Source organism: Dromiciops gliroides, chromosome 3 (genome assembly GCF_019393635.1).
Source record: "Dromiciops gliroides isolate mDroGli1 chromosome 3, mDroGli1.pri, whole genome shotgun sequence".
Lineage (NCBI taxonomy): Eukaryota > Metazoa > Chordata > Mammalia > Microbiotheria > Microbiotheriidae > Dromiciops > Dromiciops gliroides.
Genome location: NC_057863.1, coordinates 219,054,791 through 219,069,636, shown reverse-complemented (window position 1 = coordinate 219,069,636; position 14,846 = coordinate 219,054,791). Strand labels below are relative to the sequence as shown.

The 14,846-nt window shown below is 38.8% G+C and overlaps 1 protein-coding gene across 1 annotated transcript in view; it reads right to left on the bottom strand.

Moving 5' to 3' along the window:
- Positions 1–14,846, bottom strand: part of PIR (pirin) — a 118,272-nt gene that overhangs the window by 65,976 nt on the left and 37,450 nt on the right. Inside the window, exons 4-5 of the mRNA XM_043995803.1 lie at positions 7,498–7,581; positions 5,988–6,194 (exon numbers count right to left, since the gene is read on the bottom strand). Coding sequence (XP_043851738.1) covers positions 5,988–6,194; positions 7,498–7,581 — 291 coding nt within the window. The remainder of the gene's footprint in view (positions 1–5,987; positions 6,195–7,497; positions 7,582–14,846) is intronic.

Below are 14,846 nucleotides of genomic sequence, written 5' to 3'. Positions count from 1 at the left end.
ACTGACTTTTTCAGTTGGTGGAAATTATGAAGACTAAGGGACAGCAGGGCTGAGATTTGTTTCAGTAGAGAGAGTACATGGACAAGAACAGATCTCAGAAGTAGGCTTCTGACTCCACTGTAAGGGCTATTTATAAATGCAGATTTGGAGACAATGTCAACCATGACTTCTGTAAAAAGAAATCACAGAAGGGGCAGGTAGGTGGCTCAGTGGATCGAGCACCGGCACTGCATTTACTGCAGTTAGGATGACTTGAATCCAAATTTAGTCTCAGACACTACTAGTTGTGTGACTACTCTGTCTCCAAAAAGAAATCCTAGAAGTATAAAATTCCATGGATAAATAAACAGGTTATTTACAGTCCTGGGGGTGACCTCTCTGAATCATATAGATGCCATGGCTTTTTCTGGCTTTGTTATTATTCAGATGTTTCAGTTGTGTGTGACTCTCAGTGACCCCATTTGGGGTTTTCTTGGCAAAGAGACTGAAATGATCTGTTGTTTACTTCTCCAGATCATTTTAGAGATGAGAAACTGACTGGCTGAGTGACTTGCCCAGGGTTATACAGCTAGAAAGTGTCTGAGGCCAGATTTGAATTTAGGAAGAAGAGTCTTCTTAGTTCCTAGCCTACTACTCTAGCCACTGAGGTCGGATTTGAACTCAGGTAGTCCTGAATCCAGGGCCGGTGCTTTATCCACTGCGCCACCTAGCTGCTCCTGGCTAGGATGCAAATGCATTAACTTTAAAATATTTGATCAGTCACCTAAAGCTGAAAAAAAAATGTTTTAGGGGAAGATCTCTGCTCATCAGAATTATGGCCACAAATATTTTCCCCAAGTAAACTCAGTCAAATAGATGCAAGTTCGGGGCAGCTAGGTGGTGCAGTGGATAAAGCACCGGCCCTGGATTCAGAAGAACCTGAGTTCAAGTCCGGCCTCAGACACTTGACACTTACTAGCTGTGTGACCCTGGGCAAGTCACTTAACCCTCATTGCCCTGCAAAAAAAAAAATAGATGCAAGTTCATCAATTCAGGAATTCCCTTCAGGAATACAGATCCCAATCAACCTATCTATGTTTCACCAGCCTATGTAACTCTCATCCATGTCCTACTCAGGATGTCACCTCAACACACTGGAGCCTATCTTATATTCTCCCCAGTACAAACTACCAACAGAACCCTCTGGCTATCCATTCGGCATCCATTACTCTAGCCATTAGATTAGCCCATCTTCTCTTTCTGTCAGGAAATTCCTTGATGACATCCCTTACTCCAGTTATTCTTCAGAGTTCTTCACTGGTTATATGTTGCATCCTGCTGACACCCACCAGATGCCCCAGTGCTGCTTTCCATGGGGTTCTCATATTTATTTTCTTAGTAACAATGGCATTCCAGATCTCACCACCGTCAACATTTTTTATTCTATTTTTTTTTCATTTCCAAATTCTCTCCCTCCCTTTGAGAAGGAAAGAAAAACAAAGCCCATGACAAATATGTAAAGTCAATCAAAACAAATTACTGCGTTAGCCATGTCCAAAGAAAGAAAGAGAGAGAATTAAAGAAAAGAAAATATGCTTTAATCTGTACTTAGTCCATCTGCAGATGCACAGCATGTTTCATCATGTGAAATTGTGGTTGGTCACTGTATTGATCAGAGTCATGAAGTCTTTCAAAGTTCACTACATATAAAATATCATTGTTATAAAAAATTCTCTTTGTTCTGCTCATTTAACTTTTCATCAATTCATACAAGCCTTCTCAGGTTTTTCTGAAATCATCCTTTCATCATATATCACATTCTATCTGTCACATTCATCTATCATAACTTGTTCAGTCATTCTACAATTGAAGGCCATGCCTTCAGTTTCCAGTTTTTTTTTTTTTTTTGCCACCACAAAAAGAACTGCTGCACATATTTTTGTACACGTGGGCTCTTTTCCTCTTCCTTTAGGGTACAGATCTAGTAGCAGTATCACTGGATCATAGGAATACATAGTTTAATAGCTTTGGGGTGAGGAGGATAGTTCAAAATTGCTTTTCAGAAAGGTTAGACTACTTCATAGCTCCATCAACTGTGCAGCAATGTATTTGTTTTCCCACAGCCCCTCCAGCATGTGTGATATTCCTTTATTTGTCAATTGAGCCAATCTGATGGGGGTGAAGTGGTACTTTTTTTCATGTTTATTTTATTTTATTTTTGTGGGGCAATGGGGGTTAAGTGATTTGCCCAAGGTCACACAGCTAGTGTCAAGCGAACTCAGGTTCTTCTGAATCCAGGGCGGGTGCTTTATCCACTGCGCCACCTAGCTGCCCCCCGAGGTGGTACTTTAGAGACGTTGTAATTTGTATTTCTCTAATTATTAGTGATTTAGGGCATTTTTAATAAAGCTATTGGTAGTTTTTATTTCTTCCTCTGAAAACTACCTATTCATAGCCTATGCGCATTTATGAGTTGGAGAATAGCTCTAATTTTTATTAATTTGACTCATTTTCCTATATACCTTACAAATGAGATCTTTATCACAGAAACTTGCTACAAGGTATATCAGATTTGTTTTTGCACTTAGATGAAGTATAATCAATCACTCTAGAGGTGTGCATACTTCTGTGGATCAAAGGTCTCATCAATATAGGTGCTCTCATCACCAGTGGAGATCTCAACCCATCCGTATTGTATATGACTTTTTCCAGGCCTATTCATAAACCCTTTATGAAGATCTCCTCAACAAACTAGCAGCCTTCTTCTCAGTCTTTAAGCATTTTGTGAATACCAGTGCAAGACACATCCTGTCCTTTATTTATTTATTTATTTATTATCGTCTAGTCAGATAGGTCTCTTATGCCACTTCTTATTCAAGTCATCATTGGCCATATTTTGCAACCTACTCATAGCCAACTACTCTTTAACTTTCCAAAGACTTGACTTTTCCACCTGACTCTTCTGAGATCATAGTGTTTCCTAATTCTTAATCATATGTAAGCCCTGGAGAGGCAGAATGACATAGAGGAAGACCTGGATTCAAGTCCTGCCCCTGATATATAGTAGTTGTATTTTCTTGGGAAGTCAGTTAACTTCAGTTCTCTAAGCAACCCTCTAGTGAGACTAGCTTGTCAGTCAGTCAATAAACATTTATTAAGCACCTACTACGTGTCAGGCACTGTGCTGGGCATGTTACAATTATTCATCATTTGATCATCACAACCACCATGGGTGTTAGGTACTATTATTATTCTCATTTTATAGATTAAGGAAAGTTAACTTTCCTTATTCTCATTTTATAGATTAAGGAAAGTTAACTTGCCCAACATCACAAAGCTTATGTCTGATGCCAAAATTGAACTCATGTCTCCCTGACTACAGGCCCATTGCTCTATCCACTGAGCTACCTGAAAATCCATTTTTAAAAAACTAAGTGGTCCATACAAAGTTAAAATATATTTCTGGCTTATAATCCTTGGTTTTGTTTGCAAGACCATACAGCTGTTTTGTATCTATCTGGTCTTAAAAGTCTTCAGAATGTTACCTGTAATTCTGATTGCAAATGGAATAGGCCCAGGTACATATGGGGCACACACAGGGGCACACACACACACACACACACACACACACACACACACACACACACTCCAACTAAAGTTAACTGGAAATCACAAGGAGATATCTCATCACTAGCTCTGCTTACTCATTAAATAGAGTGAGTTTGTACTTTTAATTAATATCTAATTTCACCCTAAATAGCTGTTAACAGTATCATTGTTGTGTATGCTTGGTGCTTCTACTAGGGAGATCTCAAATTGACTTCTCTTTCTTAGAGAGGATGTTGCTAAAAAAGACAATCATCCTAGAATAAAGCAACAGAAATAGATCCCAGGGGCAGCTAGGTGGAACAGTGGATAGAGCACCGGCCCTGGAATCAAGAGGACCTGAGTTCAAATCCAGTCTCGGACACTTGACACTTACTAGCTGTGTGACCCTAGGCAGGTCACTTAACCCCAACTGCCTAAAAAAAAATGAAATAGATCACAGAGACAAACCAAAAAGGGCAAGGTTCCATATGTGTAGGAATGAGTTCTTACCTGAGTTCTGAAGAAGTCATTTAGGCTAGCTCTCAATAAAACCATTTTTCTACAGCATTTTTCTATGAATTAAAGAATGTTTTTGTTCTCTAGGTCATGGTGATTTTGTGGGAAGGGAAGGGGAAAGAGAATATGCATTTATTTTAAAGCACCTATTGTGCTAAGCATTTTACAAATATTATCTCATTTGATTTGTGGTAATTGGTACAATAAGGATTTGTATATCATAGGGTAGGCAAGTTGTATTTTAGATGGAATGTGGAAGAAAAGCAATAAGGGGATGAGGGTATACCAGTCAGTTAAATATTATCAACCAGCAAACTCTGACACCTGAACTGGTCAACAGTAGGGTTGGGGCTACCATCTTGCCACTTCTACTCCCCATCTCTATGGCTCATTGTCATTTTTTTTTTGTGGGGCAATGGGGGTTAAGTGACTTGCCCAGGGTCACACAGCTAGTAAGTGTCAAGTGTCTGAGGCCTGATTTGAACTCAGGTACTCCTGAATCCAGGGCCAGTGCTTTATCCACTTTGCCACCTAGCCGCCCCCGCTCATTGTCATTTCAAGTGACTTTAAATGCTGGTGGGCCATGGAGAGGGTGAAATATTAGTTCTTCTCTCCTATGGTATATGCTCATGATCTCCATGAAGCCAATACTTTCACTTGTTGCTTTATCACAGTAGAGTAGTACAAGGTGAACAAGGTCAGTGCCTCATAGCCAGGCACTGACCTACTCTCACTATCTGCCATAATCCTCCCTACTCCTAATCTTTGCTCTCATAACCTATTGGCACTCCACTTTCCCCATCCTTCTCTCCCAAAGTATGGTGGTAAATTGAGCACAATGGCTCCTCATTCAAGAAAAAAGCAAGGTTGCAGAGTGCTGATAGAACTGCTATAAGAAAAAAATGCTATAGAAAATGTAGGGAAAATGATAAAAAGAAGAAATGTTATAGAAAAAAATTAATTCAAATTGCCAACTCTTGACATCTCTACATCACCAGAAACTTGGACTCAACCCCTGAGGGTCCCAGCACCAGTCTTATCTTTCCAAGGCTCAAGTCCCCAACATATGCCCCAGCATAAATCTCCCTGGGTGCTCTCTTCCTTCTCTCTCTCCCCCATTAGAATGTAACCTCCTTGAGGGCAGACCCTGTCTTGCTTGCTTCTATTTCTAGCCTCAGTTCTTAGCTCTGGCACATCTCAAGCATTTAATATATGCTCTAGTTATCTATTTATCTGTCTATCTATCTGAATGCCTGGCAACAAAGGGCTCAGGTTAATTGGATTTTATGATTCATCAAAGCTCTCTTTCTGTGAAAAATCTTCCCCAAATATATGAGTTCATTTTTCTTCTTTGCAAAGTTGAGCATAATTTAATCTTTCTTTGATAGTTATTATTATTACAATCTATTTTCATTATATATGAAAAGTGGAGGAAGCTGAACTAAATCTATATTGATTCTGTGTCATACTCTGGAAGGCCTTTTTTTAAAAAATTAAATCCTGCCTTTGAACTTGTGGTCTCTGTTTCATAAAAATGAACTGTTGCAATAACAATTCTGTATATTAGAGGGTTCCAATTAACACTTGTTTGTAAAGCCATCTGAATTCTAAGGGTAATATAATGGTAGGAATTAGGTCAGAGGCAGCAAACTCCCCAAAGCAGCTTAACCTGATTAAAATGTAATTAGGAAGTGTTTAACAAAATAAACAAAAATACAATATAACATAGATAATGTGAATTTGTGGTTTTCTAAATTGACCTGCCAGTCTGGTCTGTAGGGATCAGTTTCTATTTGAGTTTGACACCACAGGCTTAAACTAACTCTCATCTGATTAACACATTATAGACAGGCATAGCCTTGAAAGGTCAAAAATTTATAACACACTCCGAAAGCACACTTTACCTTGACTCCCAGGGCTTCTCCTGAGATAACAGCTATTGTCACACCATTCTTACTGGGTTTGGGGATGTCTTTACTTTTCAGTCCTTGATAGTGGGGCTCCACCATCTTTTCTGAACTCCTCAAATTGACCCAGAGTTGTAGACCATGAACGGTTTCCTCAGAGCAAGGCATTTCTGCATGCAGGATCCCACGGCCAGCAGTCATCCACTATAAACAAAATTTCAGAGGAAACAATGAGGGGGAAAATATCAAACCAACATCCAAATGGCCCAAACACCCAGAACAGTGCTTGATCACACAATGAAAAAAATTAAGGATTTTTAATCTAATTTTAAAAAATCAAATCATTTAATTCATTTTAGTGATAAAAACCTCATCTGTAACATTGATAATATCACAAAGAATCAAGGGATATGAGGTGGTAGAATCATTAACTCACAGACTTCTGGACTGAAAGGGCCTTTAGGAGGTCATCTAATCCAGCCCCTCCCCCTCCCCCCCCCCAATGCCAGGGCTCTATCTACACAGTCGGATATTTATCCACCTTCTACTTGAACATTGGTTCTTCCTTCTGAGACAAGACAAAATCAATTTGATTTTTTTGTGTTCCTCCTGATAGTGCTTGAGATATTTGAAGAAAACACTCATGTCCTCCCTAAGCCTTCTCTTCTCCAGCTCCTCAACTATTCTTGATATAATGGGCTCCCCAGTATAGTAGGAAGAGTGTTGAACCTCAGTGTAGGAGAGACCAGAATACAAATACTGTCTTTGCTACTTTCTAACTGTGTAACCTTAGGCAAGTCACTTAATTTGCTCGGACCTCAGTTTCTTCAGCTGTAGAATGGGATGGGTAATGAACTAGATGGCACCTACGGTTTCTTCCAACTCTCAATCTATGAGTCTGTGGTCCTAGAATTATGTTTTACCATCCTGGCCCTTCTTTGGCACATCCTCTGACACGCCTCCATTAAAATGTAGCGGCCCAAACCAAACACAATATTCCAGGAGTGTATTGATCACTGTAGAATGCACTGAATTTATTATATCCCTTGATCCGGCCATTTTCCTTCTATTTATATTGCCTAAAATCATATTTGGTTTCTTGTCCAGCTTTCAGGATAAATACTGTCTCGTTGGGAGAAATGTTAGCATTTCACCATGATGCCTTCTCTTTGGATATGGGACAGGGAATGGTGGTTGAGAGAAAGGCTACTATCTATCACATTCGTCTTTGAAATTTCATGCCTTAAAAAATTACCAAAATATTCATGTCATTTAAGTAAAATATTAAAATAATCCCTGAAAACACTGCATGGAGATAACACTGTATCAACACTTTGTTGGTAACGTTGATACAGTACATCACAGTGGTTGAGATTTTTAGACGTAACTTTTTCCTAAGCAATACCAAGAAAGGTTTTTTTTCTTATTAAGGGTATAGCACTTAAACCTGCAGATAAATTAGTAGTTCACCATCTAGCTGTCAATAATTCCTTCCCCTTTGCCATACCTGCAAATCACCAGGGTCCATTTTACCAGCATGTCCACAGAAATCCTCATGGGCTGTGCTGCCTCCTTCCAACAAATAAGACACCTTTGGGGAAAAAAAGAATTCTAAGAAGCAAGTAGAGCTAGCCAATAATAAAGACTGTGGCTGACAACTAGAGTAGTGCTCTATCCATTACTGATGGTGTTCAAGCATTTTAAATAGGCAGTTTTAAACTTTCCTCTATTAGAGAAGCCAGTCTTTTATGGGAAATGTGACAGAACTGACAATCAAAGCCACAAAAATGGAGTCAATTAACTTTCAGAAAAGACCTAACTGCCATGCTTCAGAATCCTTTGGCTGTCCAGAATATACTGAAACATACAACAGAAACTAATTCAGCAGCATTGTTTTTCCTTCATTCTATGAGATGGTAAAGTCTGAACCAACTGACAGCCTCTGATAACCTCTACCTAAGAGCTTGTTTAGATATCCAAAAAGGGTTCACCACTAATGCTGTAGAAAATCAAGAATAAGGGATCTTTTGTTCTTTATGGTGTGTTTTTTTCCTATTCTCCCCTTCTTGGTACCTTTTCTTCTTCCATACAAAGGATGAACAATAATGATTACAATAACACACTCCCTATTGCATTGCTCCTTTTCCCTGTTTGTTTTTCCCATTTCACTCTCAATTACTCTGTACAGAATAAAAGTACCAAAAGAATGAGAAACTGATGTAAAATGGAAAAGATTTGTAAAAGCAAAATGCAACCATCATTCTTGGTCCCCAACAATACAGTTCTAGGTATGCTTATAGAAAAGATGGAGATGACCCTAAAGATGGGAGAAACAGCTAAACTGGACCAAGTATTGTAGAGAAAGGTCATTCCAGAAGCAATTTAAAATTATGTGACACAGAATGATTCACATACAGTTTAAGGTATTTGAAGGAAAGGAAATATTAATGGCATGAAAAATGTTAGACCTTTTTCACACCAAAGAAAGTGATCAAGAGAGATTAGTAAGTGCTATCCTATATGTCTGCTTTACCATCTCTATAAAACCATCATGAGAGTCATCTTTATGCAAATTGAGGGTATCTGTGATGAGGTTATTAGTAGAAATAAACAGGCTTTCACAAGCAATATTCAGCAATGGACCCCATCTTTACCATCTCAAAATTAACTAAGAGATATGTTATATTTATATTTTAAGATCCCAACAGGGCTTATTATTTGTGCATTATAAAAATAATTTAATTTGGTAGAGAAAAAGCCACCTTTCAAGTTCTTTTAAAGCAAGATGTGTTCCAGAAGATATAGCAACAGAAAAAAAAGACACCTTTTTCAGTGACTCTCTGATCAGAAACATCCAATGAGGCATAAAACATAATGATACACCAAAAAATAAATAAATAAAAACACTGGGCAACTAGGTGGTGCAGTGGATAGAGCACCAGCCCTGGAGTCAGGCAGACCTGAGTTCAAATCCGGCCTCAGACACTTAACACTTACTAGCTGTGTGACCCTGGGCAAGTCACTTAACCCCAATCGACTCACCAAAAAACAAATACATAAATAAATAAACATAATGATATATTCTAGCCATTGGGTATTTGCCAGTATGATGGAAAAAATGCTGTAGATAATCCATGTCAAGGAGGGATTCCCTATAGATGGTAAAGTGGGGGAACATGAATCAGTAAGAGTGACATGGAATGGGTAGGCATAGCTGGATTTTGATATGCATCATCAGGAAGTTTTCATGAATCAATAAACTCACAGATTTGGATATTCTGAAAGAGAATAATCTGTAGAAATGGATGGCATTGTGTTATGTGACTTGAATCAAGCCCCAGAATACCATGGAACCTACTGGAAGAGATCTATAATAGCTCAAAGGAGCTATTCCTTATGGGAAAGACGAAGTGGATGAAGACTGTCGCTTGTTCAGATATCAACATGCATTTAGATGGTCAGCTTATAGAGCTTGTCATACAGTATATAAATCTGAAACTGATAGTACAGTTAGACAGTGAAGTAGGGCCAGAGTTTGGGGAAACAATAGAGCATTCTTACTGACCTCCAAGCTTCCTATCATAACAAAGACCCAGGTTTTTTGTACTAACATTTTATTGGTGTTGCTATATGGCAGGAAGTTGTGGAACATGACTGTCTCTAAAAAATTAAGGATAAGTTCTTTGGGAATACAAAAGGGCAATGAAGAGGCCAGTGGTATGCATGGACAGGCTAAAACATATAACCAGTAAGAAGCACTAAAGAAGAGCAAGAGGAAATGACATTATTAGGAGCTGTACATCAGAAGGAAAAGATGGGCTAGTCATGTGGCAAGAGTGAGGAATGACAGATTGATAAGCTAAGTGCTCCACAGGTACCCTTCTGATGTTGGGAGAAGCCAAAGAAGGTTCCTAACATGTTGGGTGGACCCCTTCTGGAAAACTTGTGGGAAAACATGAATAAGTAAGAGTGACATGGAGGGGCAACTAGGTGGCACATAGCCAGTAAGTGTCAAGTGTTTGAGGTTCGATTTGAACTCAGGTCCTCCTGAATCCAGGGCCGGTGCTTTATCCACTGCACCACCTAGCTGCCCTCAAACACTTGACACTTACTGGCTATGTGATCTTGAGCAAGTCACTTAACTCTCATTACCCCACCTCTGCCCCCCCCCCCGAAAAAGAGTGACATGGAATAGACAGGCATGGCCGGGTTTTGATATGTATCATCAGGCAGGCTTCATGAATCAATAAGCTCACAGATTTGAATATTTTGAAAAAGAATAGAATGTAGAAAGGCCATTGACCTCAATTAAAATAATTTTATACAGAACATTAAACTATGTAAATCAACTGCCATAAAGAAGAGACAAAAGCATCCTAAAAATGGCTTAGTTAGGAAACATTTGACTTACATGGTTAAGTAGAAAGAGATGGAAGCCAAAGGCAAAATTTATTTAAAATATAAATGCATTTGTATGAAATTCCAGAGAGAGAGAGAGAGAGAGAGAGAGAGAGAGAGAGAAGATGAAAGATTATGAACAATATCACCGCAGAGAGCACAGAGAAAGAGTAGCATCTGAAATGAGCTTTAAAATATTTGGCTTGATTGTTTTTTTGCAAAGGAACTATTTTAAACCAGTTTAGGGTTGTCTTAGAGAAAAAAAATAAAGTAACCAAACTAGACCAAGTATACATAAGCAGATAAAGGTGATTAAGGAAACATTAACAACTGACCTATATACCTACTTTTCCATCAATATAAAATTATTATAAAAACCAGCTACTTATGCACTGAGGATATTTTTATGAGAGTATTTGGAAGGAACAGTTAGGCTTTTGAAAGCAATATTCCAAAGTAGACATTTTTTAATAACTCAATTTCCTGAAATATATATAGAATGCAAGATCTTACTGTCTTTATTGTTTGCTGATTATGTGAAAAGCATTTTATTTAGTAGAGCAAATAACACCTGAAAGGCTCTTCTCCAACACAGTGTCTTCCATCCATCCACCACAACCATTTAAGATTACTTGAACTATATTCCAGAAGTTATCCTGTTCATTGACTCTGATTATGGACATTAGGCAAGTTTTGCACAAAACAAGATATGTGCTCACCAAAGGTGTTTGGTATTGTGATTGATGAGATTCAGTGTAGAGTACAAGCTGAAGCATTCCCTGTGTATAGTGAGATACTTCATATATTTGCATTTGCAGATGACATTATACTGATTGCTTCAAGCTTCAGAACACTGCAGAGTCTCCTGGAAGAGATCCATAAGCACTCAAAAGAATTTGGCTAAACTCTCCATGTGGGAAAATAAAGTGGATGAAGAATGTGCACTGCCCAGATGATTGTTATTTGTTCTTTGTTTCCAAAGAGGACCAATGACATTGGTGATGTGCAGGTTGGATGAATAACCTGTAGAGCAATGATGTCAAATCCACATACTAACAGAGTCTATTAAAGCATACATAAGAATTTTGACCACATACTGACTTAGAAAACCACACATTAACATTATCTATGTTCTACTGTATTTTTATTTATCCTGTTAAACATTTCTCAGTTATATTTTAATCTGGTCAGGCCACACTTGGGAATGCTATGGACCACATTTCAAACCTTTGCTGTAGAGTATTCCCATCAGTTTATACATGTTTAAGACAGACAGTACAAACAGATGAGCTGAATCCAGACTTAGGAGGAGGAAGAGAGGGGGATGATTACCTTGAGAACATTGCAAACCTCACTTAACGATCACAAACTTGTCCTAGAAACAAAAATCCATCTTTGTAATGATGTAGAAAATCACACATAGCCTCTGATCTTGTCTATCTCAAACAGACCCTGTCCTTGCTGTGTTCCAAGCTGCAGCTACATCTTGTAATATCTGCTTTCCGACATTGTCTGTCTCAGACAGTCTCTGTCCTTGAGGTACCCCAGCTGCAACACCAAGCCTCCCTTAACCACTGACCTCATCTTCGTTTGATAAACTTACTACTATACCATGTATATAACCAGGTGGGTTATAAGACTTGGCTGCCCATTGATGGAGGATTGAAACTCCCTTTGGGCCCATGCGTAATAAACTCTCTCTCTCTCTCTCCACCTTGAGTACCTGGCTGAGTATTTTCTGTGTCAATGGTGCTGTAACAGTAACACAAATATTCTAGCATTATTATATGGCTATGTCACGGAACACAACAGTCTACAAACAAGTGAAAATGAGCATCACACAGATGTAAATGGAGAAATGCATGTTGGACATAAGAAGATTGTAACACATAATAAATAAGGAGCTACAAAGAGGAACAGAAGAAAAGGAATCCTATTTCTGATTTTTGTAGTTTAGGGGAGTGGGAAAGAGCTAAAAAGAAGGAACTGAGTTGAATAAAAAGGAGAAAGAAATCATATAGTTAACTTGGGGAGATTGGAGTTGAACTATGGAAGTAGGTCAAAGTTGAATATGCCTAAGAAAAATTTGGAAGAAATTGAGAAAAATTTGAAGGAGTCCAATTGCCAGACTCAGATACTGCTTACAATTCAAGAGGAGCAGGATCAAAGATATTTAACAAGAATTAAAAAGGATTAAGGAAAATCTTGAAAACTCTACAAAGATTAGGGGATAGAATCTAAAGCAAGTAGAGGAGAAGGTAGCTGGCAAAACAAGGCAAGAAAGAGAAAGAAATTAGAACAATGAGAAGGAAGGTAGCTGGGGGCAAAGTGGTGAAATATAGTTTAGGGTGGGTGCAACGTTAAAGGGGAGATGAGTGGGGCTGTCGGGATGTAAATTCTGAGGATAGAAACTAATTTTGCTTTTTCTTTGTATCCCTAGCATTTAGCATAACACCTGGCACATAGTATGCATTTAATAAATGCCTAATGATTGGTTAATTGACTGGAGGAAGTTGAGTGGGTTTGCCAAGTTATTGGGAGATGATATTGGCTGTAAAAGTTTTAAACTCAGTTTAGACGCAAGCAACCAGAAGTAATTAAAACCAAAAAGTCTGAAAGCCTCAACCAGCATGGAGAGCAAGAAAGATTGTGCAGAGACTTACATCACATGTGAGATGTTTTGAATTAATTCTTCTGCAACTCAGTGACTTATCTGTGGGCCAAGTACATAGTGATTTTGTTGTTGGAGGAAAAAGATAAAGAAATTTGAAGAATGCCTTTCCACAATTCAGGATGCTAGAAAGAAATAAGTGTCCATCAGGCAAACAGAAACAAGGCTTTTAACGGAGGGATGAAATGGAGGAGGAGAGACTTGGGTCTTGTCAGAATGTTAGACAGAAGAAAGGTCCATAGTAGACAAAAGGTAAGAAAAGAATAACTATACAACTGGAACTTAATTGGAGGCCTTTTCTGAAGAGGAGGTATCTGTATGCTCAAGAAGGAAGAAACTTCTTATCCTTTAAAGAATGATAGAAGAAAACCACAGAAGACATCAGATAAAAGACCATGTAGATTACATGGTCAAAGGAAAAAGAAAAGAGTATTTGTCACTGGTGATTCCCTGCTTAGGGGTATGGAGACAGACATTTGGTAACCTATTTAGTAAGCAGAAGGAACACTAGAAAGTATTGTGAGTGGGGCAGCTAGGTGGTGCAGTGAATAGAGCACCGGCCCTGGAGTCAGGAGTACCTGAGTTCAAATCCGGCCTCAGACACTTAACACTTACTAGCTGTGTGACCTTGGGCAAGTCACTTAACCCCTACTGCCCTGCAAAAAAATAAATAAGTGGAATAGACTGCCCTGAGAAGGTGGCAGCTTCCCTTTCTTGGAGGTAGATGACCATTGATCAGTGTTACCATAGGGATTCCTTTCATGTAAGAGTTGGACTAAATAGCCCTTCTACTCTGTGATTCTGTGGATGTTCTAATTGCAAAAGCAGACTGATTTATGGACAAGGGCAAGGCTGGGTAGCCAGCCACTTGATCCACTGATATCCTTATAATATCAAGAGAAAGTGAGTAAAGCCCTTACACATGGATGGACCCTCATCCCCCATGACAAACTCATGGGAGGACATGGACCCGAGTCTCACAGAATGGACAAGCAAGATTGGGTCACCATCTGCACTGCTGTAGGAACCCTCAAAGCCATGAAATCACAGACTCCTTTGAGTACATTCTCTCCTGTGCTCCCCTTCCTATTTGGATTCTTCGTTTTCAACTGACCTCAGGGATGGTGGTAAAGTATCTGCCCCCACCCCCCTTAAATCTCTGACTTGAAAGTTTAAAACAGTAAAGGTCTGTTTTGTACAACTGTAATGAGGTTGGGCAAATCCACTTTGTTCTTTTTGCGCTAGTTTGCAAAATTCATCTGCAAGGATGCAAAAAAAATATCCATCAGCCTAAGCAGGTTTGAAAGACTGGGCTAAACGACATCTGTTTTAAAACCACAAGCAGCTCCAAGACACAGTCATAATGGAAACTCGTGCTGAAGTTCAGAATGTGGGGTCAGTTTGTCTCACTGTAGCTTTCCCACTATTTTTTTTAAGCCTAATGTTTCAGCCTTGTTTTTCTCAGTTTTCACGCGAAAATTTTGTTTACCCAATCATAGTCCAGCTAGCTAGATACATGGAAGAATTGGTAGGCGCCAAGCAAACATCATTTAAAGCTTTAAAACAAGACCTGTTTTTCAATGAAAGATCAATTCTGCCAAATGTGGAACGATGAAATAAGTAACAAGAATGAATGAGTATCACAATGATCACAGTTAAGACTGTAGTTTGATAGGTCATAGAGGAGACCAGCTCTTCCACATACATGAGAAAAAAACACTTAGTAGCTTAAATTATATTACCATTGATGGGTGTAATAATAATGAATATCTGAAATGGGCTATGTG